Source organism: Eumetopias jubatus, unplaced genomic scaffold (assembly GCF_037043125.1).
Source record: "Eumetopias jubatus isolate StellerSeaLion01/CBP00866 unplaced genomic scaffold, mEumJub1_p1.0 scaffold_1, whole genome shotgun sequence".
In the NCBI taxonomy this organism is placed as follows: Eukaryota; Metazoa; Chordata; class Mammalia; order Carnivora; family Otariidae; genus Eumetopias; species Eumetopias jubatus.
Genome location: NW_028274807.1, coordinates 14,295,464 through 14,322,426, shown reverse-complemented (window position 1 = coordinate 14,322,426; position 26,963 = coordinate 14,295,464). Strand labels below are relative to the sequence as shown.

Here is a 26,963-nt window from a genome sequence, read left to right as displayed (position 1 = left end):
TCATGACCCGAGCCGAAGGCAGCTGCTTAACCAACCGAGCCACCCAGGCGCCCTGTCTGTATCCATTTTAACTATGATCCTCACTAAGCAAATTTCTGATTAACTAACAAATAACTGGCCCTTGTCATAAGTTCTAACTGTCCTAATGAATGTACTAATTTAGAAAATACATGTTATCATTACAAGCACAAACAAACAAACCAAACTATTTCAAATGGACCGCATGACCACCTTGAAGATGACGAGGGGAGAAAATTAACTCAGCTAAGCAGCATTTGAACCCACAAAAAATGAAATGTATGCAGTAATTAGGGCTAAAGGGGTATCATGCCTGCAACTAAACTCTTCATACATCTCACACACACACACACACACACACACACACACACACACCCGGAGACAGGAAGATAAAGAATATTTGGGAAATCTGGGTGAAGGACATCCAGAAATTCTTCAGGCTATTCTTGCCACCTTCCCATAAGTCTCAAATTATCTCCAAATAAAAATATGTAAGTATATATAAATATATATTCTTATGCTAAGTGTATGAACGTGGGTGTATATACTGAATAACTTCAGTTGCAGAGAAGCAGTGACATACAAAAACATATATAGAAAGAGCAGCCTTCACCCTAGTCCCTAAATGTGTAGGCTAATAGCACTCAGCCAGATTTCTGCAAGCTCTAGAGAGGTCGAAGTATATGGGGTCCCCGCATATATTGACAATGGAACCTAAGTCCAACATCACTGCGAAATTAATACAGTGGAAGATAGAAGGATAGTCATTTCAGCAAACAGCACTAGAAAAATCAGACGTTTGTATGGAAAAAAGATGACTTTGATTCCAACTTCATACCCTAACGAATTTAACGCACAACAGATCAGAGACCAAAATGCACATGCCCAACCTACAAAGCTTCTGGGAGAAAAAAGGAGAAAATCATTAGGACCCAAGTTTAGGCAAAAATTTCACAGATGTGACACAAAAAAGCATGACCCAAAAAAGAAAAGACTTGAAAAACTGGACTTCATCAAAATTTAAAATTTCGGATCTTTGAAAGACACTGTACGACAAGAAGATATTTATAAATCCTGGTTCTGGTAAAGGACCGAGAGTTAGAATACACAAAGAACTCTCAAGTCTCATAGTAAGAAAACAACCAACCAATACAGTCAATGGGCAAATGATTTGAACAGATGTTTCACCAAAGAGGATATATTAAAGGCAAATTAGCACATAAGATGCTCATTGACGTGTCATAAGGGAAATTAAAATGAAAGATACAATGAGGTGCCACTATATACCCATTAGAATGTCTAAAATTATAAAAAGGGACCGTCCCACTCCTAGATATTTGGCCAAAAGAAAGCAGATATCCATACTAACATTTATAGACAAATCTGCATAGCAGCTTTACTTGTAATTGCCCCAAACTGGAAACAACCCAAATGCCCAGGAAAGGTGAAAGGGCCACAAAGCGTACTACCCCCGTACGGTGGGATACCACAGAGCCATAGATTGATATCTGCACCCACGTGCATGGAACGTGACACGATTATACCAAGTAAAGGATGCCACATTAAAAAAAAAAAAAGTATATGCTGTATAAGATTCCAGAATGCAAATGAATCTAACTAATCTATGGTAACAAAGAGCAGGGAAAAACCTTCAAGGGCTGCTGCTGATGCTCATTATCCTGACTGTGGTGATGGTTTCACAGGTGTATACATATGGCAAGATTCATCACACTGTACAATGTGAATAGATGCAGCGTATTGAATGTCAATTACACCTGAATTAATCTGTTGGTATTTTTTCTAACTTTACGAGAAGCCAACACCACTGTGCGTGAATTGATGAGCTCTGTCGGTTGGAGGTGCAGCACAGGAAGTATCTGTAATAGAGGAGAGCCAGCCAAGGAGGGGGAAATAAGCTGTAAGCATCCTCACTGAGGTACTAGTCATAAATCCTCATTAAGGCTATAAGGACACCGTGTGCTGGAAGACTGTCTTCCTCCTGGATCATGATAAGCATTTCCATTAAGCAAAGTTTTCCAGAACATGATAAATTAACTTGTTTACTGGGAAACCAAGGGTGTTAGTCTCATTTGCTAATAGCAAGTATTAAAGGGCCCCATGTCAACAGAACAAAAGGTCAAGGTTGGTCTATCTTCCAGAGTGGAAGCCAGCAGGAGCACCAGTTTCATACAAGTTGATGGCACTGGTGTCACCTCAGCTAGACAAGGTTCCCCGTCTCAGAATCCCCTTGGGAACTGACCCCACTGGAGATCCAATGAAGACTCAACACCACGAGCACAAGAATGTACCAAAGAGATCCTATGCCTCTTGTGATGTGTTCTCAAAAGGTTCCACTTCACCTACAGAATAACCCACCCATGACAGGAGGAGGCAGCCTGACATCATTGGTGGACTTACCTTGAATTGATCAACTTTCTCAAGCTTTTCCAAATCGGGTACCAGTCTCACTCCATCTTCTAGAGTTTTCAGAAATTCTACTTGAAACTCTACCATTTCGGTTAGATTTCCAAAGAGCACATCAAGCTGGAAAATGAAAAAGAATTTAAGCCATCCATATTTCATTGGTGTTCAGAAACTTTTATCTGCTTCTGATTTCAAAGTTTTTCTATCAATACTTATCATTTAAGATCATGAGCCCACCATGAGGTGGGGGGGGTTGGGGCAGGGAGTGGCGCCACTCCTTACTCTCCGGGTGCAAGCCAAGAGCATTAACTTGCAATCATTTAATTCATTCCAAATGTTTTCAGTACATGTGTGCCTCACTCCCTCCTCTTCACCAAGTCAAGCTGCAGTATAACTCATGTCCACCATACCTCATCTTGGGTGAGGAAAGTTTCTTTTTGAAGAGGTTTTAGGTATCTCTCCATGAGACAGTTTAAGTCCTAAGGGTTGAAAGGATATCTCATTAGCACATCTAAAAGCCTAGAAGGAATCTATAGGAGAAAAAAACAGATTATGTCGCAATGCTAACATTACAGTCTTTAGGTCATTAAGTTCCCTTAAAGCAGGAGTGAGCCCACCTTTCTGGTAATATTTTCAACTCCGCAGGCTATGTGGTCTCTCTCACAACTACGTAACTCTGCAGCTGTAACAGGAAAGCTGCTTCTTGTTACGGCAGCACAGACAATACGTAAATGAATGTGTGTAGCTGTGTTCCAATAAAACTTTATTTGTCAAAACAGGCAGAGGGGTGGATCTGGCCTAAGGGCCATAATTTGCTGACTCCTGAGTTAAAGACTAAAATAGATCATTAAAAACAGATGACACTGTTGTGACATTTAACTATATAGTTACAGGAATAGGTAATTACTACAGTCATAGGAGTGTATTACAATGTATGTATTGTAACGTATGTACAGTGCATACACTGTTATATGTATTACACAGACATTAAGAATTATATAGGAATAAATTATATAATTACAGGAATATAACTAAATGTCCGAACACAAGCGAGAATAAAAAGAAAACAGATACCCTTCTGCCTAGACTCAAATTAGATACCGAAAACAATACATTTAAATCTTTCAAAAACTAAATTCAATTTTAGTATTAGCTCAACAATAGATTTAGAAAGGTCAGAAGGCTCACTGAATATTCACCATCATCTCCTTTCTCAATCGATCAATTACATATGTCAACGAAACGCTCTAAGATTTGAGGTGCTTCCTTTAGATGCAGGAGATCTGAACATTCAGAAGGCCAGATTCCACGGGAGACCAAACACAGTGTAAACTCACAAAGCCCCTCCTTCGAAACAAGGAGGGAAGGCAGGCCAGGCGGGAAGGGAGAGTAGACCAGCAAGACGTACTTTCACGTAGGTGCGCTCTGTCTCCAAGAGCTCGCAGATCACCTTGCGCAGCTTGTCAGCGTCCGTGAGCTGCCTCATGGTGGCCAGCTGAGGCCCGGTGGCGTCCTGCGGAGATGGGCTTGGCTCAGAGGGGTTCATCTCATGCAGACTGCGGCAAAATGCGGCCACCTGTTCCGTGCTCTTCGGAGCACAGTTTAAAAGGCAAGGCAGATGAAGTTACCTCTCACAAGAGAGACCTGACATCTGTTCCGCCTAAAGGTGTCCTTCCTGGTTAATGAACTGACACACGTGAATTACATTTCTCCTTCCCCCGACTGCTCTGCACATAGGAGAGCGCACTGAATGCTCTAAACACCCATAACGACAATTGATAACATATTCCAAGGGCTCACCACATGCCAGGCATTGGTCTGCTGTATTTAATCTTCCCATATGGTAAGTAAGGGCTGTTAGCATTCCTGTGAAACAGCTGACACAAAGGAGGCCCAGAGAGGTTAAGTAACTCATCTGAGATTGCACAGCTCAAGAACGGCAGAGCTGGGATTTGAACCAGGCAGAGTGGATCAAAGCCTGTGTTCATAACTACTCTGCACGAAGCTTACAAATAAGGAGACGGAGATACAGAAAAATTAAACGCATTTCACCCCAAATACAAGGCTAATTATCACAGCCCCCACTTAAGTAAACTATACTTACTTTGCAATGGCAGAAGATGATTTTATAAGCTAAGATTCTTTCTGGCTCTGTTAAAAACTGGCCCTAAGGCAACTTTCTAGATAATGATAGATACCCATATATTTTAAGAAAAAAAAAAAAAAGTTCGTCTCTCCGGCTTCTCCAAGCAGAAAGACACCTCTCCTCTCTTCCAAAATAAAGGCTATTGGGCCCTGAACAAGCCTTCAGTGGGGGAGCTCAGCCTCCACCTAATCTCTGTCCAGGATGATTCAGGTAGAAGTTTAGGGTTCTAGGATTCTAAAATTGCAACTTTTCCAGTTATGCAAAAGAGTTCTCCAAAGAATGGGTGGCAGGCGGGTTGCTGAAAACCCCATGGACTTAGTACTTGAGCTTGAGTACTTGAGTTGCATATAGCAATCACCTGATAAGCATGCCCAGCGCACCCTCCAGATCAATTCAATCAGGACCTCCAGGATGGGATAAGTCAGCGTATTATTTAAGGCTCTTGCTGGAATGCCTCCAGAGGCTATTTTGCAGCACCAAAATCTAGTTTATTAATATTTGCCCAAATGTACCACTCTATGAATGTTCGCCGGATAGCTCCTTGAAGGTAGGCTGCCTGCTCATCCTCCTCTCCCTGGCTTCTACCGTCTAATTCATCCCTAAGCACAGAGTATTCCCAGCAAACACCGGTGCAAATAAAGAATTACTTCTATCACCCACCTACCCAGGAAGAACATGAGAAGAACATCCTCCCCAAAACAGCAGTTGCTGCCCAGAGCTGAAACTCAAGGCTGGCATTTGGTGCTGGGCAGAGGAGCTAAAACCAAGGGTATTCCATGGGGGCAATCCCTTAAACACAGAGGAAAAAGGCAGCCAACATTAACATGCCTTCCCCTCACTGGCATTATCCCAAAGGGAAGGGAGCCTGGAACAAAGGCAGTACAAGTACACGGGAAATCAGAACCTAACAAGGATGCATTCATAACAATGCCATGACAGCAAGGAGGAGAGCCAGGACCCAAACCCACATAATGATTATTTCTTTGTTTTTTTTTTTTTAAGATTTATTTATTTATGGTGGGGAGGGGCAGAGAGAGGGAGAGAGAGTCTCAAGCAGCGTGGAGTCTGACGCAGGGCTCAATCCCAGGACCCTGAGATCACGACCGAAGCAAAAACCAACAGTAGGACACTCAACCAACTGCGCCACCCAGGCGCCCCTATTTCAATTCTCTTACAATGACCACAGCTTATATGGTGCTAGCACTAACCCTAGTCTTATGTTCCAGAAGGTATTAGTCACCTCTCTGGGGTACTGTTCACTGTTGTCCATGGATTCAGTGTTCCAGACATTGTATATCCCCACAAAGAATTCTCCCTTCATTGGCTAACAAGAACGCTCATCAAAATGGGCTGAACTGCATGATATGTGAATTATATCTCAATAAGGCTGTTAAGAAAGAATTCCATCAAAGCTTATTTCTGTAGAAATCAACTAAACAATTTTATTTTGTTATGTTAGTATTTTACTAGTTTGTCATTCTTAAACATCCAGTTAAATATGGCTTTGTCTTACAAATTCCACAGGAACGAAAGACCCGTGACCCGTCATAACAAAAATGCTCACACATCTTTTAAATGATCCAGTGATAACTATAATAGGTCACTGCATTATAACATAGACACGATGCGGGGGGGGAGGTTTACCCTCACCAGAACTAAAATCCTGTGGCTAGCCGATGAGAACGACTGACAACTAACGGCCCTGCCCCCCAGCTTTGTCCGACTGTCCTTTATTGCTTCGATTCGGCATCCTGCAAAGGAACCCAACACAACAAACGTCTAACAGGCACCTTCCCTTACACAATGCTCTTCTCACTGGCCCAACAGTAACCACAGCTGTCTGTCACGCATCTGCAGATTAACCTCAAAGCGATTCCTCATGATAAGTAAATCTATCGCTTCATTCCTATCAGTGACGCAATATGCCTTTCTATGATTTTATCGTTTCGACAAGTTGCCATGGGAAATCCAATGTCCTCGTGGAGTACACAAAGGGTGCCCCATACTTCCAGGATGGGCCAAAGTTACAACCTGGGGACTCAGGCACATAGCAAAGGCAGGAAATGCCACAAGATGCTTCTCTTTGTGCTCCTAATATTCATCACACTGACCTGTTGCCATTCTCACCTGTATCTGTGTATAATAGTGGAAGGTATGGGATGGACTTTCTAGGTTTTCATTCCCTCTGTTTCACCATCAGGGCTCTGAGGTTTCCATTTTTAAGAGTGTGAGTTTCTGACTTTGTATGAAGTTCACCACTTCCAAGGTCTGGCATCCTTATGTTAAGCAGGCCCAAGGGGAGAGCTAAAGGTTAGTGGGATGTGGGCTAGGGCTTTAGTGCTCAAAACCTATACCATAGACCTAAAGCCATGTCCTACCCACCCTCATTCCCAAACACCCAGCCTGCTCATCTTTCTCCCCCTCTGAGCCAAGTTCTGGGAGGGTAGGGAAAAAGCATCCTATAATTGAGCATCCCAGGGACACCCCCAAATTCCCTGAAATCCTCTTCTGAGAGTTCAAAGCCTTAGGCATCCCTTCCTTATTAGACACAATCCTAAACTTAGGATAAATTTAGCCAGGTGCTCTCTTACATGGAGGCGGGGCAAAGCAGTCTCAACACGGGCAACTCTGTTCTCTGATTCAAGGTATAAACGCTCCAAGGAACATGCATAGCATCTCAGCAGGGATGTAATCTCTTCACTTTCAATTACATGTTATTTAAATAAAGAATAAAAAGATAGAATTCCAAAAAGATAGAATTCCAAGTTACAATGCATACTGTCACAGCATGTTTTGCAAGGCTCTTAATGAAATTTTTACTTGGAAGCCATTAAAATGATGTCATCAAGTTTGAGAATTGTTTTACTAAAATATTACCCCAAAAACATCCTTGGAAGGAAGTATGAAATGCAGGTCTTTTCCAGAATAACTCTAATGCAGAGATTTTATATGTTGTGGCCCAATTTGTAAGTCCCCCTGGCCCTATACCGTGGCCAGACTTTTTTGCATATGGTAAGTAAGGGCTGTTAGCATTCCTGTGAAACAGCTGACACAAAGGAGGCCCAGAGAGGTTAAGTAACTCATCTGAGATTGCACAGCTCAAAAACGGCAGAGCTGGGATTTGAACCAGGCAGAGTGGATCAAAGCCTGTGTTCATAACTACTCTGCACGAAGTTCATAACTACTCTCCAAGACCCATGGAGACCTTCTCTGGGTAGCTTAGCCACAAAGTATGGTGTACGAGGGGTGCAGCGCTCTCCCCGCTCGGTTACTGAGCATTCTGTGCTGCCCTCTATTCTACATCAAGCTCCGCAGCCAGAGATGCCTAGAAAGGTAGCTGCCGTGGGAGGTTCTCCACACACTCCTCAAAGCCAAGTTTCCTGGAACTGGGACAGACCGCGAAATACTGTTCAGAAGGAGACGGTCGAGGCTTCTGAACTGGGAGAAGTGCAAACCTCTCCCCCCTGGAGGACTGCAGTCGGTCACCCTGGAAACAGAAAAGCACTTTTGGGCCCTTCAGGGCTGCCAGTTTAAAACTGTTCAAGGTAGCGGAGGCCTTCCACTGTCAGGCCTAAGAATGATCCAACCAACATGCAGAGAAGAGTACACAATGCAGGAGGAAATGGGCCACTTTACTGAGGCCAGCATGAAGCTCAATGTTTATAATATCGCTTTCTTCCTGTGGAAGATGAAAAGAAAATACAAAAAGAGGGGGGAGGCTTTTAAGTACATACTATTGACTCAAGCTACCCAGCTGTTTAAAGGCTTCCTGTTATGCAACCACTAAAGGCAATTTCTATCTCTAGATGAGTTCAGAGTTCTAAAACTGTCCTTTAAGTCTGACCGATTTAACACATCCCACAGATTTAAAAGGGGCCAGAGTGGCCTCAATTCTTAAAACCTCTACTTAAGCTTTTTTGGAGACAAACACCAAAGTCGTGTTCTCTATAATTTCAGAGACCACTACCTACAGTGGTAGTCCCTATCGTTTTCCATCACCTCCTTGGTCTCCTTTTGAGTAGACACTGAAGGAGAAACATCCAAGAAGGACGAAGGCTTAGCTGGGTCCATCAGGTGTACTCACTGCAAAATTTCAAGTTTCCTTAAATGACACAAAATCGAATGGCGGACAGACTCCGATATTTATATTGAACTACTAAAAAGTTTAATTGGATTTGGTTAAATTGTCCCTTGTCATTAACCTACTAGATTTTCTTACCAGGGATTCAACATTTACTAGAGGGACTGCCATGTACAATCTGAGTCAGTGGACGTTAAAGCGTTAACACAACCCCTGAGCCAACACTTCTATCACCGTCTCCTTCTCAAGTAGGCAGAAATAAAGTCAAAAACGCTTAAAACTTTATAGGAGGCCAAGGTGAACATCCTTCTCCCAGAAACGCTTGATGAGCACTCAGACGACCCAGTCTGAGGTGGGGATCAGGGAGATCTGCCATACACATCATACAAACACACTCAAAATCTCAACAACCAAAAGAAAGGAGAAGAATTCAAATGACACTGTTTCAAAAATACAGAATACATCTTTATGCCATTTAAGAATAAACAATTAGAAAAATGTGAAGATTCTAGGCAAATTCGATTTCACACCAACTACCGATGCCCACCCCGCCCCATGCTAAACTATATATTCTTTATCAACAAGAGGATCCGGAAGGTAAAAGGATACAGTCATGGGGAAACAGGACAAGCATAATCACCATCATTGGGACTGGAAAGCAATTAAGCTGGAAGGCGTCACATAAACAAGGTTAGCAAGAGAGAATTCAAACATGCTCACCAGATGAAGGGTCCGATACATAGAGTCACCGGACTTGTCATTGTTTTCAATCCTGGGCTTGCGCTTTATTTTCCACAGTGCAGACATCATCAGGAATATATTCTCATGGTAATTCTACCACCTGACGTGTTCCGCACAGAAACAGAAGTTTCTTAAAATACCCCGAGAGCGCCAAACGCCTTCTAGTTCCCAAGGGAGCATCCTCTCGTATAGACAGCCCATGCTGCGTGCCCGGGAAACCTACCGCTGCATCTCAACAGACAGGACAGAAGCCCTGCAGCCCCTGCTGCCCGGCAGTGGCCCCTGGGATGGTGTCAAAGGCTAACTCATGGACAAGAATTCATGCTTTCATTTCACCTGGCTCACCAACAAAAGTTCCAGAAAGGGAGAACCAAAAGAGACCAGAACACAAAGCAGAAAAAGCCTGCCCAGGATGTGAGCGTCTCTCTGCTCTGCGGACCACGATCAGCTGATTGGCGAGCGTCATGCACTGCACAGGGATATTAAACCCGGCCAGCTCAAACAACTTTGAAGACACCCCTCACTGAGTCGGGAGCAGGCACTAAGAAAAATAAAATAAAAACACGCTATGTATTTTTTTTTTGAACAGTTTATGTTTTCACATTTTCCACTAATGTATTGTTACTAAAGCAGACATTTCCGAGACAATCCCAATTTGGATTAAAAAGAGAAAAAAAGATGGCTTTCAGAATGGAAATGTTCTGAAAATTATTCTAATACATTTGCTAAGTGGAAAACAAAATCACAGCTGCCAGGGGGCCTGGAATGCAGAACAGGACAGCCGGGAGCTCATTAGCATTCATTTCCAGAGACAAGAGTTTTTTCCATTAGAAGCAGAGAAACAAGTGACCAGTGGAGGAGGCCCCTTAGAGGCTGTCACCCACCGTCACAAAAGGAAGGAGGAGGCTCACAAAGAGAAAAGACTCTAGACTGCCCCTGCAGTGTGGGAGCCCCACCCCCACCCTGTGGATGTCACTTTCCAGGGCCACCAACGCTCTTCCTGCAAGCCTGCAAATACTTACTTGCAGAACCCCAAAAGGCCGTGAGGAGCAGAACCTGTTATTTAAAAAAAAAAAAAAAATCGAAAAACACATGACGCTCCAACCTGCGTTCTCTTAATTCTGCCCATTATTTTGTAAAGCAATTCATTTAGGAAGAACAGCAAAAATATTAAACAAAAAAATCAAGAGCCCTCACAGATGCAGCAGGAATCAAAAAAGGATTGCTTGTTTCATTTCATTCCTTGATGTGTTTGCTTATTTATATACTTTTACAGCCTGGTGCATCCAAGGTAAGGCTAAATCATCCTTCCACGGCTAAAGGCAGCTTACGACTTAAAAATTAATGCGCGGTTTAGCCTCAAGAAAAATTACTGATCTAGGAGACGTGTCAAAAGAATATTTCATCTTGATCAAGAAACGCAAGATATCTGCTTGCTCTTACTTTAAATCATAAAAAAATACACCCAGAAAGGTCATGCATTAAGAAAATACGTAAGTGGTTCATGAGTACATATCTAATTGGCTGACATAGCACACTAATTAATTCCTTCTTTTTCCAAAACCTGGTATACAACACCAGACTTTAACCAATCTGGCCAGAAGGTAGTTTCAGCATGGCACGTGACAACACAAGGCCTGGTTTTGCCATCTCAGAGCTGTGTGACCTTCACTGAGTCGCTAACCTCTCTGTTCCAATGTCATTACCTATGAAACAGAGGAAATAATAGTATTTCTCTCTCAGAGGTGTTGTGAGGATGAGATAAGTTAATATGAATGGTGCCCAATATATACAAGGTACGAAATAAGTGTTAGCTCTCATTTACTATTAAGAATACACAGTGGTGGTGGTGGGGGGGGTGCCTGGGTGGCTCAGTCCATTAAGCACCTCCCTTTAGCTCAGGTCATGATCCCAGGGTCCTGAGATCCAGCCCCATGTTGGGCTCCCTGCTCAGCAGTCTGCTTCTCCTTCTGCCTCTGCCCTTCCCCACCCCCAGCTATGCACTGTCTCTCTCTCTCTCAAATAAAATGTTAAAAAAAAAAAAAATACACAGTAGGACCCAGACTCCAAGAACCATTTGCTCAATTTAAGTTTTTTGCTTCTAAAATATCCAAAGTGAGACATTAACTCATCAGAGGCCCCCATTTAGTTAACTAACTTGGGTTACATGACAAAGCAGTTCAAATAAAGAAGATAAACTATGAATGGAAGGAAAACCAGGAAGTATTTTTGGGTACAGAATCACACAGTGCTCCCCAACCTAGTAAAAAGGAATACAAACTTAAGGTTTTAGCGCAGGTCACTGTACTAGCTTTAAAAATACTGACCATCACCCAAACTTGTCATTGACAATTTTGAAGACATTCTCTTCTACGAGAGCCCACCATGCATTTCTGCAGTGAAATCTGGGGATGGGGTGTTCTGTTCCTGCATCTAACCCTGTCTGTTCCAGGTGAGTTTTAGACCTATCCTCTGGAGAAAGAATCAAAGACAGGCATCCAGGGCAGTTCAACAAAACCCTGGGGCCCCTTCCTTCCTCTCTACTGCCAGACCGAATATTATAGAGGACCCTGTTTAGGACCTCATGACTCACAAAATTTCAACTGAAAACAATCTCAAAATTCCACAAGGAATGAGAACATTGGCCTGTTACAGTGAGGTAAAAATGATCCAAGTTAAAAAGTATTCAGAAATAAATGTTTTAGATACAGGAAAAATAGCTGTATTCTAAATCAAATTAGAAACTGAGAATTAACATTTCTAAGTTCAATAACAAAATGACTTAATAAATACCCTTCCAAACATCTTACCTCAGTTTGGAAATAATCCATTTCTCTGTCCCTCCTCCGTCCCCCAAGTGCCTAAAAGTAAAGTAAGGGACACACCTAAAAGGTAACTTTAAGCAAGTTTTTGTCTGTCTTTTTGGCTTTAAATGAAATGCATATATTTCCATTCATCTGTGTTTTAATTAATAGCCAACAACATAAAGGCTTTTATAATTATCAGAATTACTTTCAAATACTAAATTTTATACTGTGCTCAACTTAGGACATGGAGAATGGTGATCTTATCTATGATGATCAAAGAAACACACACCGGGTAAAAGTGATGCTGAAGATACTCAAACATAGGCACACACATGCAGAGAAATGTAGTTTTTAAAAATAATGGTTCATATTTGAATAGCATATTTCCATGACCAACATGCTCTCCTACAAATATATTATTTGACAGCCCCCCACCCACCCCCATCATCCAATCACTGAGCAAAGGCAAGAATCACCCTGATATTGCAAAAGGGAAAACAAAGGTATAATTTAAAGTTAACATGATTTGATCAGAGAAAGTGACTGGTAAATGTCAAACCAAAGAAAGGTGGGTGGAGGGATCCACATATATATGTCAACAACACTATAAAAGGTGAATAAATACAGAAACAGAATCACGTGGGGCCCCTGGGTGGATCAGTCAGTTAAACCTCTGCCTTTGGCTCCGGTCATGATCCTGAAGGTCCTGGGATGGAGCCTGCTTCTTCCTCTGCCCCTCCCCCCCGCTCATGTGCGCACGCTCTCTCTCTCTCTCTCATAAATAAATAAAATCTTTAAAAAAAAGAAGAAGAAACAGAATCACGTACAATTACTTTTGCTGGGGAAGGGCCTTTGGACAGAGGTAACACCAAGTTTTTAAATTGTACTTTGGACAGTGTGCCAAGAACAGGCTACTCCACAGAACCCTTTGTGAAGTGGGATAAAAGCATGATGAACTATGGAAAACAAATTCACGGTCTTCCGCCAAAGAGTCAGAATAAGGGCTTTCTCACAGGCCTTGAACAACTGAGGGACATGCTATATGAATAAAGAAAAAGAGCGTTCCTTTCCCTTTCATGTAAAAACTGCTCACGTTTAACAAGAACCAAACAGATCATGCAAAAAGAGCTCGTTGCAGAAACCATGCACGGCAAGAAAGTCTATCTGGCCCAGCCACACACATTTTGGATGGTATTTCTTCAAACACAAATGGAATGTAAGAGGGAAACAGGTGAAATGAGATGTGAGCTCATTAAAACTGATTTCTGCCCTGTGTTCGCACGTGTATGTTTGTTATCGAGGCTATAATTGGGATTTCGTATCTCAGTGACATCTCAGAGGTAAAAACACTCGGTCCCGTGGAGAGGCCTTCTAACCACATACAGCTGCAAAGGTGACATGTCAGCTGTGATTCTTCGGTGGTTCGACACATGGGAGGTGAAAATGAAAATCTCTCACCTTGCTGCTGTGATCAGTTTCATCTGAGGATTCCAAGTCCGGCCCTTCGGTCTCTTCTGGAGCGGTCTCGACACTGTTGCCTTGCTCGCTGCAGAGGCCGTGTCCTACAAGATGAATCAGAAGAAAACGTGGGTCAGCATGGAGAGCAACTGCTACAAGGTAGGGCTGTGCAGGGGTGGGGCACAGGGTCAGGCCCCCCGACACGTACGTACATTGTTAAGACCCTCCAAGTATGAGCTCCACGATCTTGGCTCAGTAAGTGTGTTCTGTTTGTTTATTCTTACTACTATTATTTTTACATGACAGTGTGTATATATATACATGTATTTTAATTTTATAACACAGAATCGTATCATATGTTAAAGACCTCACCTCCCACGTGATGGTATTTGGAGATGGACCCAAGGACAATAAACATTCAGTCCGTAGTATGTGTGGTGTCTGTTTTTGCAAAAGTCTGGCAAACTATAAACATAACACCATACTTCCATACTTCCCACCATATTCTATGCAAAGGTGAAGGAAAAGAACATTATAATCACGGTCCTCTGGTGGGCTTCTCAAATTTAAAGAGTATCTGAACCCCCAGGGGATCATGCTCTGCAGATCAGATTTGATAGGTTGGGGTTGGACCGAAACTTTTGCATTTCTTACAAGCCCCAAGATGACACCAATCAATACTGTCCGAGGACCACACCTGTAGTAGTAAGGCTCTAAGACATTTAGACACTTGGATCAGGGACAACAGCACTATGACTACAAATGGGCAAGACAGAAAACGAGAGTGAAGGAGCCACTTTCTGACCCTTTGGATGAACGCCTCTGTTTGCAAACAGGCTGTTTTATCCAGTGACACTATCAGAGTCATCATCTGCTTGGCATCACTTTCTGTTCAAATTCAAAGTTGGTCGCCAAACAGGGAGGAAGCCGACCTCTAAGCAAACACTTAAGCTCCAAGGCTGCATCCTTTGGTCCCCTGTCCTCCTCTGTGATGAAGCACCAATGAAGTGAACACAACCTCGATGAAGTTTCCGTCCATGTCCTCCTTTTTGTTCTGGCTCTAGAATTTCCTTGCTTTTTCTTCTTTCTTTCTTTCTTTCTTTCTTTTCTTTCTTCTTCCTTCCTTCCTTCCTTCCTCCCTCCCTCCCTCCCTCCATCCCTCCCTCCCTTCCTTTCTTTCTTTCTCTTCCTTCCTTCCTTCCTTCCTTTCTTTCTTCCTTCCTTCCTTTCTTCCTTTCTTTCTTCCTTTCTTTCTTTCTTCCTTCCTTCCTTTCTTTCTTCCTTCCTTCCTTTCTTCCTTTCTTTCTTTCTTCCTTCCTTCCTTTCTTCCTTTCTTTCTTTCTTTCTTTTTCTTTCTCTTTCTTTTTTTCTCTCTCACCCTCTGGCTCTAGAAATTTTTTTCTTTCTTTTTTAAGATTTATTTATTTGAGAGAGAATGCATGCACAGTGGGGAGGGGCGGAGGGAGAGGGAAAGGGAGAGAAAGAATCCCAAGCAGATTCCTGCGCTGAGCAGAGAGCCCAACACAGAGCTCAATCCCGCAACCCTGAGATCATGACCTGAGCGGCAACCAAGAGTCGGACGCCCAACCAACTGTGCCACCCAGGTGCCCCTGGCTCTAGGATTTTCTAATTACTTGCTCTCTCTATCATATGGTGGTAGCAGTCAAAGAATGAAGCTTGGGTAACTTGGTAGCTATCAACTATGTCATATTCTTGCCTCCATGGGAAAAAAGCTGATTGAACACTTTGTATGGGGGCAATAACCTAGATGCTGGAGCCAGGAAAAAGGGCAAGAGTTGATCCCCAAAGTGGAGCAGTGGATAAGCTCATTTAGGGACACTTTGCTAAGAGCACTCGGCTCTTGGCTCACAGGAACCACGGCTCCATTGGCAGGATCCAGAGCAGCTAGACTGCACGCCACGCAGGGGCACCGTTCCCACTGTAGTCTGCAGAACAGCAACCCCCAGACAGCACAGCCAAATGCTGTGAGCCTGCGTATCTCACCGTGTAACATGTTGCCTGCGGTATAGCTGATGTTCACCAAATAGTGGGAAAACAAACTGAAGGATTTTCACTGTTAATGATACTATGGGGCTAGGTATCCTGAAAAAGGAAGGAAGGAAGGACGGAAGGAGGGAAGGAAGGGGAAAACTTACCTCTACAAAACATTTAGGAATGCTAAATAAAACATAACAAAATCCTTTTAAACACAGAACCGAGCTCCAAGAAATCCTAGAGCCCAATTGAAGACAATAAAATGAGCTGGTGGGCAAGTCTGAAAGCTGTGGCAATGTTGAGGAAATCCATCAGTCCTCAAACCCTAGTGCGGTGTTTCCCAAAGAGAGAGAGAGATCTTTTGGTGGTAGGAGATGAACAATTTGGGAGCGGGGAGCAAAATCACATAGTTGGCAGGGACACTTGAGTCTCCCTCGCTCCTGGGCAGTAAATACAATTAGCACTCCCTGGACTCTGTGCCAATAAAAATGCACCCACACATTTCCCAACAGCAGTACCATCCCAGCCTGGGAACCAATGCCCTGGAGACTCTGGTTTCAACTCTATAAAGACATGATACTGAAAAAAAGTGTCATGGGGAGCCTGGATGGCTCAGTTGGTTGAGTGTCTGCCTTCGGCTCGGGTCATGATCCTGGGGTCCTGGGATTGGGCCTCCCAGCAGGCTCCCTGCTCAGCGGGAAGCCTGTTTCTCCCTCTCCCACTCCCCCTGCTTGCGTTCTCTCTCTTGCTGTCTCTCTCTCTCTCTGTCAAATAAATAATAAATACAATCTTAAAAAAAAAAAAGAAAAGAAAACAGGTATCAGATCTGTAGGAGTTGGAGAGTTAGAACTGAATCTCCCACATTCATATGGTTCCCCTGAAGGGCTATACCCTTGGTCTAAAAAGATGTAAAAAGATAAAAAAGCATTCACTTACAGAAGGGAAGGAAGGCAGGGGGAGGGAAGCGAAGGGAAGGGAAAGAGGGAGGAAGGAGCAAACAAAGGAAAGGAAGCTTGTCTGATTCTGCCTACACTCCAGGACAGGAGAGCAGGGAGGGAGCAAGGGGTGGGTTGGGGGGGTGGTTCTCCAAAGATGATAACCACAGGCTGGCCCCACGGGTGCTTGAGACTCAAATTTACACCATGTACTGCATCCAGGAGACTCCATGTCTTCGTCAGCTTGGGCTGCTGTAACAAAAGACCACAGATGTGGTGGCTTAAATGATAGACACTTATTTCTCTCAGTTCTGAAGGATGGTAGTCCAAGGTCAAGGGGCTCACAGATTCAGTTCTTGGTGAGGACCAATGGAAGGCCACCATCTCCCTATGTGCTCACATGACTTTTTCCTCGTGTGTGTAAGGAAAAGAGTGAGCTCTGCTCTCTTTGTCTCCTTATAAGGACACTAATCCCATCATGGGGGCCTACTCTCATAACTTTATCTAAACCTAATTACCTCCCAAAGGCCCCAATTCCAAAGAACAATCACATCGGGGCTCAAGGCTTCAATATATGGATTTTGGCAGGACACAAATATGACACCCAAGATGAAAAACTGCCTTAAAATTGTTGTATATTTGTATTCCAAGGGCTCCAGCAAAGACATAATCAAAATCCCTCTTAATGAAAACCACACTTAATGATGGTACCATATAATGCCCAGAGTTAGAGCTTGATCAAATAAAAACCCATAATCCATTATCATAAAACCCAGGAAGAACCAGGTCCCCACGAGTGAGAAGCAAGAGACACAATAAGCAACAGAATAAGATTCCCAAGGAATGATACTGCAATCGTCAGATATAGAATGTCAAGTATATTTAAAAAAAAAATTTTTTTTTAAGAAGGAACAAGAAAAGAGATAACTTCAAAAAAGATCAGGGAAATTAATAGAATTTTAAAAATGAGAACTATAACCACTCAAATAAAACACTCAATAGAGGGGCGCCTAGGTGGCTCAGTCAGTGAAGTGTCTGACCCTTGATTTCGGCTCAGGTCATGATCTCAGGGTCGTGAGATCAAGTCCCGCATCAGGGTCTGCATTGAGCATGGAGTCTGCTTGAGATTCCCTCTCTCCCTTTCCCTCTGCCCTTCCACCCGTTCTGTCTCTCTCTCTCAAATAAATTTTATTTATGTATTTGAGAGAGAGAGAGAGCACAAAATGGGACTCAATCCCAGGACTCTGGGATCAAGACCTGAGCCGAAGGCGAATGCTTAACTGACTGAGCCATCCAGGTGCCTCAGATAAACAAAACAAAACAAAACAAAACACTCAAGGGGCACCTGGGTGGCTCAGGCGGTTAAGCGTCTGCTTTCAGCCCTGGTCATGATCTCAGGGTCCTGGGATCAAGCCCCCGTGTCAGGCTCCCTGCTCGGTAGAGAGTCTGCTTCTCCCTCTCTCCCTCTGCCCTGCTCATGTCCTCTCTCTCAAATAAACAAATAAATAAATAAAAACATTAAAAAAACACTCAATAGATAAAAAGATAAAAATAAAAAGGATAAAAATAAATTAGTTCAAGAAAGAATAAAAGATCTGAAGACATGACCTCCCTAAACCACAGAAATCTTCAAATGCTAAAACTATCATACAGAACTGTATTTCCAGCTAAAATATTATTCAATAAGAAGACTATAACGTTCTCTGAGAAAGAGTGAGAAGCCTTGCTACAAACAGAAGCTCACTAAAAAACTCTCTAAAAGGACGTATAGGCATACTTAGGAGATACTGTGAGTTTGGTTCCCCAGACCACTGCAATGCAGTGAATATCACAGTAAAGCAAGTCAAATGAATTTTTTGGTTTCCCAGGGCATGTAAACGTTATGTTTATGCCACATTGCAGTCTATTAAATGCGCAATAGCATTAGGTCTAAAAATGTATTTTCTTTTTAAGATTTTATTTTTAAGTAATCTCTACACCCAACATGAGGCTCTAATGTATAACCCTGAGATCAAGAGTTGCATGCTCCATTGACTCAGCCAGCCAAGCGCCCCCAAAAGTACATATCTTTATTTAAAAACACTTTATTGCTAAAAAAAAATACTAATCACCTGAGCTTTCTGCAAGTCATAATCACTGATCACTGATCACCATACAAATAATAATAATGAAAAAACCTAAAATATTGCAAGAATTACCAAAATGTGACAGAGAGACACGAAGTGAGCAAATGCCGTTGGAAATGTGCCAACACACTCGCTCAGGGCAGGGTTGCCACAGATTCTCAATTTGTAAAACACGGTATCTGCAAAGCGCAATATGGCAACGCACAATAAAATACGGTATGCTTGTACTTCAAGTGGGGACACACACACACACACACACACACACACACACACACACATCTGATATACAATAAAATAATAAAGAGCTGATATACACACGTGCAAGTCTTAGTTTATAAAACAACACCCCACACATTCCAAAGGGAGGGCATTTGTAGGTTTAAAAATACAGGATGTGGGGCGCCTGGGTGGCTCAACTGGTTAAGCGTCTGCCTTCAGCTCAGGTCATGATCCCGGGGTCCTGGGATCAAGCCCCGTGGGCTCCTTGCTCGGCAGGGAGCCTACTTCTCCCTCTCTCTCTGCAGCTCCCCCTGCTTGTGCTCTCGCTCCCTGTCAAATAAATAATTAGAATCTTAAAAAAAAAAAAAAAAAAAAAAGCCCAGAAACAGCCTTCCCGCATACAAAGGCATGATATACAGCAGATGTGCCACTGCAGATCCTGGGGAAAGGAATGGCATATCTGATAAATGTTGTTATGACAGATTACTCAGATGGAAAAATATACAGTTGCACCCTAACATACGCCATTCACAAAAATCAGTATCAGGGAGATATAAATCAGAAGCATGTGAATAGCCCAAAGTATAAAATCTTTTACAAGAAAATACAGAAGACAATGTCTGTTACCTTAGGCAAGAGAAGGGTTTCTTAAATACGATATAAAAAGCACAAATCATATGAGACAGAAAATCAGATTTTATTAAAATTAAAAACTCTTCTTTGTCAAAAGCCACAAGACACATACTGAGAAAAGTTATCTTCAACACAAAACTGGCAAAAATGTTAGTATCTAGAATATGAAGGAATTCCTATGAATCAGTATCTTGTAAGTATATATGATTCTTTTTTTTTAGGATTTTATTTATTCAGGGGCGCCTGGGTGGCTCAGTCATTAAGCGTCTGCCTTCGGCTCAGGTCATGATCCCAGGGTCCTGGGATCGAGCCCTGCATCGGGCTCTCTGCTCAGCGGGAGAGCCTGCTTCTCCCTCTCCCACTCCCCCTGCTTGTGTTCCCTCTCTCACTGTGTCTCTCTCTGTCAAAATCATAAATAAAATCTTAAAAGAAAGATTTTATTTATTCATCTGAGAGAGACAGAAAGAGCATGAGAAGGGGGGCAGAGGAAGGGGGGAGCAGGCCCCCCACTGAGCAGGGAGCCCCACTCGGTGCTCGATCCGAGGACCCTGAGATCATGACCTGAGCCAAAGTCAGATGCTCAACTGACTGAGCCACCCAGGTGCCCCAGTATATATGATTCTAAAGCATGTATTCTTTTTTACTCCCATATGCCATGCTTTTGCCCTTAGCTGAAGACAAAAATTAATAAAATAAGAAGAGAAAAAGCCATGTAGCTGTGAGAGTTTGCAAAGTGATGATTCTATCCATCCCTTTGAGCACAGATTTTTGTGTTACTTTTTCTCCACCCCATGAATTGGGGCTGGCCTTGTGACTTGCTTCAATCAACAAAATGTGACATAGATGATGATACATGAATTCCAGGCTAAGACCTCAGTGTCCCTACAGTTTCTGGTTTTGCCTCCAGGATCTCTGCGCTCACCATACAGAGAAACCACAAGCTAGCCTCTTGAGGATGAGAGGCCTGAGGCAGAGAGGGGGTCCAGTCAACCAATCACCAAACATGCAAGTGAGGCCATCTCAATCCTCCAGCCCCGGTCAAGCCGCCAGATGACACAGCCACATGAGTGACTCCAGGCAAGCACAGCAGAACAAGCACCCAGCTGAGCCCAGCCCAAAAGAACGAGCAAATAAAATGATGGTCCTGGGGTAGTTTGATACTTAGCAGAAGATGACCAATAAACAGGTAAGGGGGATTTAGCCATCAAAGAAAGCCAGAGAGCCAGAGAGGCAGGAATTGACAGCTTCTCCGAAGGCCCCCTAGCCTAAGAATCTAATGGAAAAACACCGAGTTTTTTGGCAACCCCAATGCCAACAGTTTCGCAACTTCCTACCGCAGCTCCCCACGCCCTTCACTACAAGACACTTTCCTCTAACAACAGACACTGAAGGAATTCCCCTCTTTGTCCAGGAGGTAGCTGCCCCCGTTTACTCACCAGTGCACACACACAAACAGATGGCTCTGCTCACCATCAGAGATGGGAAAGCCAAGGACAAGGCTGACAGGTGGCTGAAGAAGTGGTCAGACCAAGGGAACCGCTGCCTCACCTCCACTCCATCCCCACATTTAGCACAATGTCCAGCATAGAGGAGGTGCCCAGCCGCCATTTTGGCAGCACAGAGAAGTGGGGCCAAATCGGAAGAGACAAAGGATGGACAGGGGGCTGGGCAACCCTGAAGGATGAGGACTCATAGAGCAGGGCTGAGGCTGGGCAGCACAGGACCTACTGGCTACATCCACAGGCACCACGAATAACATGCAGTGTTGTAAACAGGTCTGATCGTTTCTTCACTTTTCAGAATGGTCTTCACGTCGCAATAACGTTCTTGGGACCTAGAAACCTTTGCAACTAGCACGTCCCACTCACCGTCGGCAGGACAGACACTTACATTTAGATTTCTCTTTCATTGATTCAGTGGAGACACATTCACTCCGACTTCATTCAAGTCTGCTCAGGACTTAAATTTAAAGAAAGAAGATAAAACTCTTCCACTCACGAGATACATTAACAATGGTTATTAAATAAGCAGATCCTCTTATTCAAACGTTTCCAAAGAAAAACCAATTATAACATTGATTTTCTGAAAGTCTTGATTAATGCCTGAGTTTAAATCTCTTGAGGAAAAAATGATTTGAGGGCCAGGGGGCAAGAAAAGGTTAGATACTACCAATAAAAACATTTAGCTGAGGGGCGCCTGGGTGGCTCAGTCGTTGAGCGTCTGCCTTCGGCTCAGGTCATGATCCCAGGGTCCTGGGATGGAGCCCCGCATCGGGCTCCCTGCTCAATGGGGAGCCTGCTTCTCCCTCTCCCGCTCCCCCTGCTTGTGTTCCCTCTCTCGCCTTCTCTCTTCTGTCAAATAAATAAATAAAATCTTAAAAAAAAAATTTTAGCTGAAATAAAATTTAGTCACTAGGCCAGGATTTTATTTTGCTTTTCAGTCTTTTGACTGTCATATAAGAATTCCATAGAAACACTCATAATATATATAATAAGATTAGCATAAACACCCTCTCTACCACAAAGCTAAGAAACAAAAATAATTATAAAAAAAAAATTACGGAGAGCTTAATATGGACTATGAAAAAAACCCTCCAACGTTCAATTAAACTTAAAAAAAAAAAAAGGCAGACAAATAACTTCTTTCCAGCCGAATTTCACAAAATGTCAGCATCTGTTTCTCTATGGAGAGAAATTTTTAAATCCACGAAAACTGTAGATATAGGCATTACTGATTCGATTAATTGGTTGTGAAAGTGAAATAATACAAGGTTCATTCGTGTTCTTTAAAAATATACAAATGGAGGCTCTTAAATTCTCAACCATCCCCCACTCCCCCCACAGGATTTGACAGCTGTCAACAACCCAATCCAGCTGGAAATCAAGACTAGGGGTTTGGCCCCAGCAGGGCCTCAGGAAGCAGGCCAGGCGCTGTGTGACAAAATCATAGAACCCAGACAGTTTACAAAACGCACATGGCTCCACATTTTATCAACAAACAAACAGAGGACCACGCGCTCCTGGTATCTATGAGACCTCAGAGCCTCCGAAGGACGGGGCCATATTTGTTTGTAGGGAGATAAATCTGTGCGGTTCCTCTTTCTTTGTTGCCTCTCCCTGAGGCCTGATTGTCTTATTATCACAGAATCAAGCTCCAGACAATCTGCACAGAACAGCACTCTGGAATAGACCCTTCCACTTCACAGGCACTCTAGGGAAGCATGCTCTGCCCGCCAATCAAAACGCTGTCCACGCCCAACCATTCCTTCTCTGACCAAGGTGCCTTCGACTCTCCCGGCTGTCATGGAAGCTTTTCCTGTTACAACACACACTGCCCGGTCTACTTCCTGCAGGAGGGATCTCTGTACTCGAAACAGACTCCACTCTTCCACTGGGCATCAGACAGATGTGCCTGAGGTCTATCAAGGCGGGGGGCTGACTCTCCAAACCCAACGATGGGCCCAATTGTCTCAAACTCCTATGGACCAGAGTTAGCTGCACACGCCCGGCTCTCCCAGGCTCAGTTTCTGGAACAACCATTTTTCAAACAAGAACCAACTTCAGTTCGCTGAGCCCTGGCATCTTTATTGGAATACTGAGCTGAATGAGGGCACCTGCTTTGCCCCAACAGGTCAGGTGGAATTTTAGGGAAGATAAAGCAGAGCTGCACTCACCATAAAAATGGCATGGCTGTGAGCCTTGATGGCAGAATTTAAAGTGTAAGACACAACAGATACTCTGCAACCTTGGAAAGGTATCATCGATGCCACTGGTATGATTCTTACAACTTGGACAAAATGTGGGCTTTTGCATAATGACTAACTGAAATACCTTTGCTTTAGGAGTTAATCTCGGTGATACATATCTTCTGCCAGAACAGTTTTACTCACATTTGGGACAAAGGCCTCAAACTAAGCATTTATTCGTTCTTTGCTCTTCCCTTGACTCAAAAGAGGGGGATAGGAGTGGGAGGGAGATGCCAGAAAAGGGTATTTGTGTCAGAATTCCCTCAATAAATGTTTAATAAAACCTTTAAAAATTATTTTACATCCAGATTTGCTTTCCTATATTGATGTTCGCTGTGAATAGTTCCCTAACTGGGTGAAGTAGGTTTACCTTCTGATAGATCAGGCCAGTGGCTCTCAAAAGGGGGAGTTTTTGCTGCTCAGGGGACATTTGGCAACATCGGAAGATATTTTGATCGGCCCCACTTGGGGGAAGGGGCTCCTTACTACTAACTTAACAGCGGTTTGTAGTAACGCTGGTCAACACCAGTGTCTAGGACGGGCCCCCCCACAACAAAGAATTATCTGGCCCGAAACGTTAGTAGCTCCAGATGAGACCGGTATTCAAAATAAATCACACAGGAACATTCAAGAAGCTTTTTGGAAACCTCACACAAACAGTTTTGCAACTTCCTACCCCAGCTTCCCCTTTGCTCCAAGGTTCTTTCTATAATAACAGTCACTCAAGGGACTGTCTTTTTGTCTAGACATCCTTCCTCCATTTTCTTACCAGTGTGCCAGTAAACAAATATTAAAAAAAGAAGGATGAAAGTAGCTCAAGAAAGACTTCAACAAGGACCCATGGATGGTCAGTGACTGAGAATGGGAAACTGGGTCTTAGGGAGAACACTCAGGATGAGGTCCCTGGTATTCTAAGCCAACACAGCAAAACATTCAACCACGCTTCCTTGCTATACAAGGAGAGAGTCCGGAGATGCACTCCACATCACCTAACAGATTTTCATTACAAAAATCTCAGGGGCACCTGGCTGGCTCAGTCAATGGAGCATGTGACTCTTGATCTCCAGGTCCTGAGCTCGAGCCCCGCGCGGGGTGTAGAGATCACTTAAATAAATAAGTAAATCTTTAAAAGGACAACATCTCAGACCACGATATGGTATCAACAAATATCACTACATTTGGTTTGCATGTGACCGTAACCTTCCACCAAGACAACAAAAAGGGGATCCACAACCAAAGCACAGTTGGTAAGCCGACGTGGCAGAGCCCAATCCTAGCTGCACGTTGGAATCCCCCAAGTTTTAAGCAAAACCACAACAAATGCACCCTAGGCCCCAGTCCAGACCATGTGAATCATGATCTCTGAAAAGGGGCCCAGATGTCTCTCATTTCTTTCCACCCAGGAGAGGAAAATAAGGAAGGTATTCATAAACACAGTAATCAGACAACTCACCTGTTGCAGACTGAGGTGGATGGAGTAGACACCCGTGAGATCAGCAATGAGCAGCCTCTGGTTCCAAGCCAGAAAATCTTCACGTCCCCATAAGAGATTGTGCTTCGAATATGTAATGTTTATCGAGCACTTCCTAAGACCTATGCTAAACACTTGACTTTTATAACTCAATTCATCCTCACAGCAATTTAGTGAGATAGTACTGTGGTAATAGCCCCATTTTATGCACGAGCACACCGGGGCTTGGGGAGATGAAGCTAATAAACACAGAAACAGGACTTAGTCCCGAGAAACCTGGTCCCAGAGCCCATTCTCAGCCACTAGGGTGTGATGCTTTCAGCGAGGAAACAAACCTTTCCACGAGAAAAGGGGGCTCAGAAATAATCCAGCCCTGCAAGTTCATTCCATATTTCAGTCTGGGTTCTGAGGGCAGGATTGGACCAAGCCTGCCAAATGGGCTCGTAGGATATGGAGCAGCCGGGGCAGCCTCCCATGGCCGGGCACCCGCTAAGGCTCACGTGGACCCCCGGGTCCCTGAGACACTGCCAGGCCCTCCACCAAGGCTGCCAACCATGCACCGTGACCACCATTAAGATGGTCCCTGCACCAGACCTCAAACCTGCCGCTCAGGATGCTTATTTTTAGCTACTTCTAAATTTAGACTAAGGCTATAGTCCAGCCTCCCCATTGTACCATTTTGCTAGTTGTTTTCTTTGCTATTTTAACCGCAGCTGACCTTAGACACTGCTTTATCTCTGCCTCATTATGGAGCAGTCTTTCAGGTTATTTTATCCTGTTTACTTGCCTCTTATTCTTCACGGTTAAATGGGGAGTAGGAAGCAGTAGCAACCAGAAGGCAGAGAGGCGGAGACCCAGGCTTCCCCCCTCAGCCCCACCAACTGGGCTGTGACTGCCCAGAGCATTTGAGAATTCTTCTGGAACTTATTAAAGTTGAAGATGACTTAGAGACCTGACAAGCAAACTAACACAGTGACCCGAATTTCTTGTTTTCATCTTGAACCAGTTTGGTGATCTGACTTGGACTTGAGAAGACTTTGTTCTGAAGGATTTTCAATCATTGCAAAATACTGAAAGGGAAACTGATTAAAAACCAGAGCATTCGCTAAAATTTAAGTTTGAGAACACAGTCATGGCCCAGTCGTCATAAGGACTTTGAGCACCTCACCCAACAAATGTCAGATCCAACGTATCGTTCAACCGGAAAAAAAGCAAAGGCGTCAATGAATCTTCTCAGAATGATTCCAAAATGGAAATCTTAGTATGTTTTGAACACCGGTAGGTTCGGTGGGTTTAACACTCAGCCTTCAAAGGTGACTGGCCTAAAGGAGGTAATACGTAGTAGGTAAAGGTCAGTTGGTTTAAAACTCCATCCTATGAAAGATGCGACACCCACTATATATATATACGTATACTCTATATTCTATACTCAAGTATTTCTAAAATGCTTGTATGCAAATACATTTTCATTAAAACAATTTTAATAAAAGTTTGCAAAATGCACACATACACGCGCAATCTTTTTTTAACGAAGAAACACCCCTAAACTAGTGACTGTCTTTAAAGGGGCAAATTGTGAGCAATTCCAGTCATACTCTCTCAGGGAAACTATCTGTAAAGGGCCAGGGGGTGAATATTTCCAGCTTTATAGACCACGAGTCCCTGTCACTACTACTCAACCCTGCCTTTGCAATGAGACAGTAGCCAGAGACAAGACGTAAATGATGGGCACTGTGTGCCAATAAAACTTTATTTACAAAAACAGGCTGTGGGCTGCATCTGACTGGTGGGTTGTAGTTTGCCAACCCCTGCTTTATATCCATAACCCACAGGAAGGGCTCAGACGGAAAAAAAAAAAATTCAAAAAAAGTTGCGCACACACTGTTGGTCATAGCCTGTACATCCAGATCTTGTAAGAATCCTTTAAATAACCTAACCTACAACAACATGCCTCATTCAAAGTCATATTACAGAAACCGCGCTCTGTGAACTGAGTTTTATGGGATCGGTGCTGCCATCTTGTGGTCATACAAAAGAACAGCCTTCATGGTCTCCATTCTCTGTTAAGGGTACACGGCTCACTTGGGTCCTGTTCTAAAAATCTGATGGGGGTGTGGATACTGCAATGGCATAATGACTCAAGGAAGTCAACGGCAATAGACGC

General features: G+C 43.4%; 1 protein-coding gene across 6 annotated transcripts in view; it reads right to left on the bottom strand.

Annotated features, from left to right (window-relative positions):
* The window catches only part of TIAM1 (TIAM Rac1 associated GEF 1), a 193,032-nt gene that overhangs the window by 28,099 nt on the left and 137,970 nt on the right, over nt 1-26,963 (bottom strand). For 4 of the 6 annotated variants that reach the window (XM_028114430.2, XM_028114412.2, XM_028114452.2 and 1 more), the window contains 4 exons: nt 13,676-13,779; nt 3,851-4,030; nt 2,853-2,921; nt 2,437-2,562 (listed from right to left, as the gene is read on the bottom strand). In XM_028114430.2, coding sequence (XP_027970231.1) covers nt 2,437-2,562; nt 2,853-2,921; nt 3,851-4,030; nt 13,676-13,779 — 479 coding nt within the window. Of the gene's footprint in view, nt 1-2,436; nt 2,563-2,852; nt 2,922-3,850; nt 4,031-9,389; nt 9,793-13,675; nt 13,780-26,963 lie in introns of those variants that run through there. The other 2 variants (XM_028114443.2, XM_028114463.2) reach the window with 2 other exon arrangements.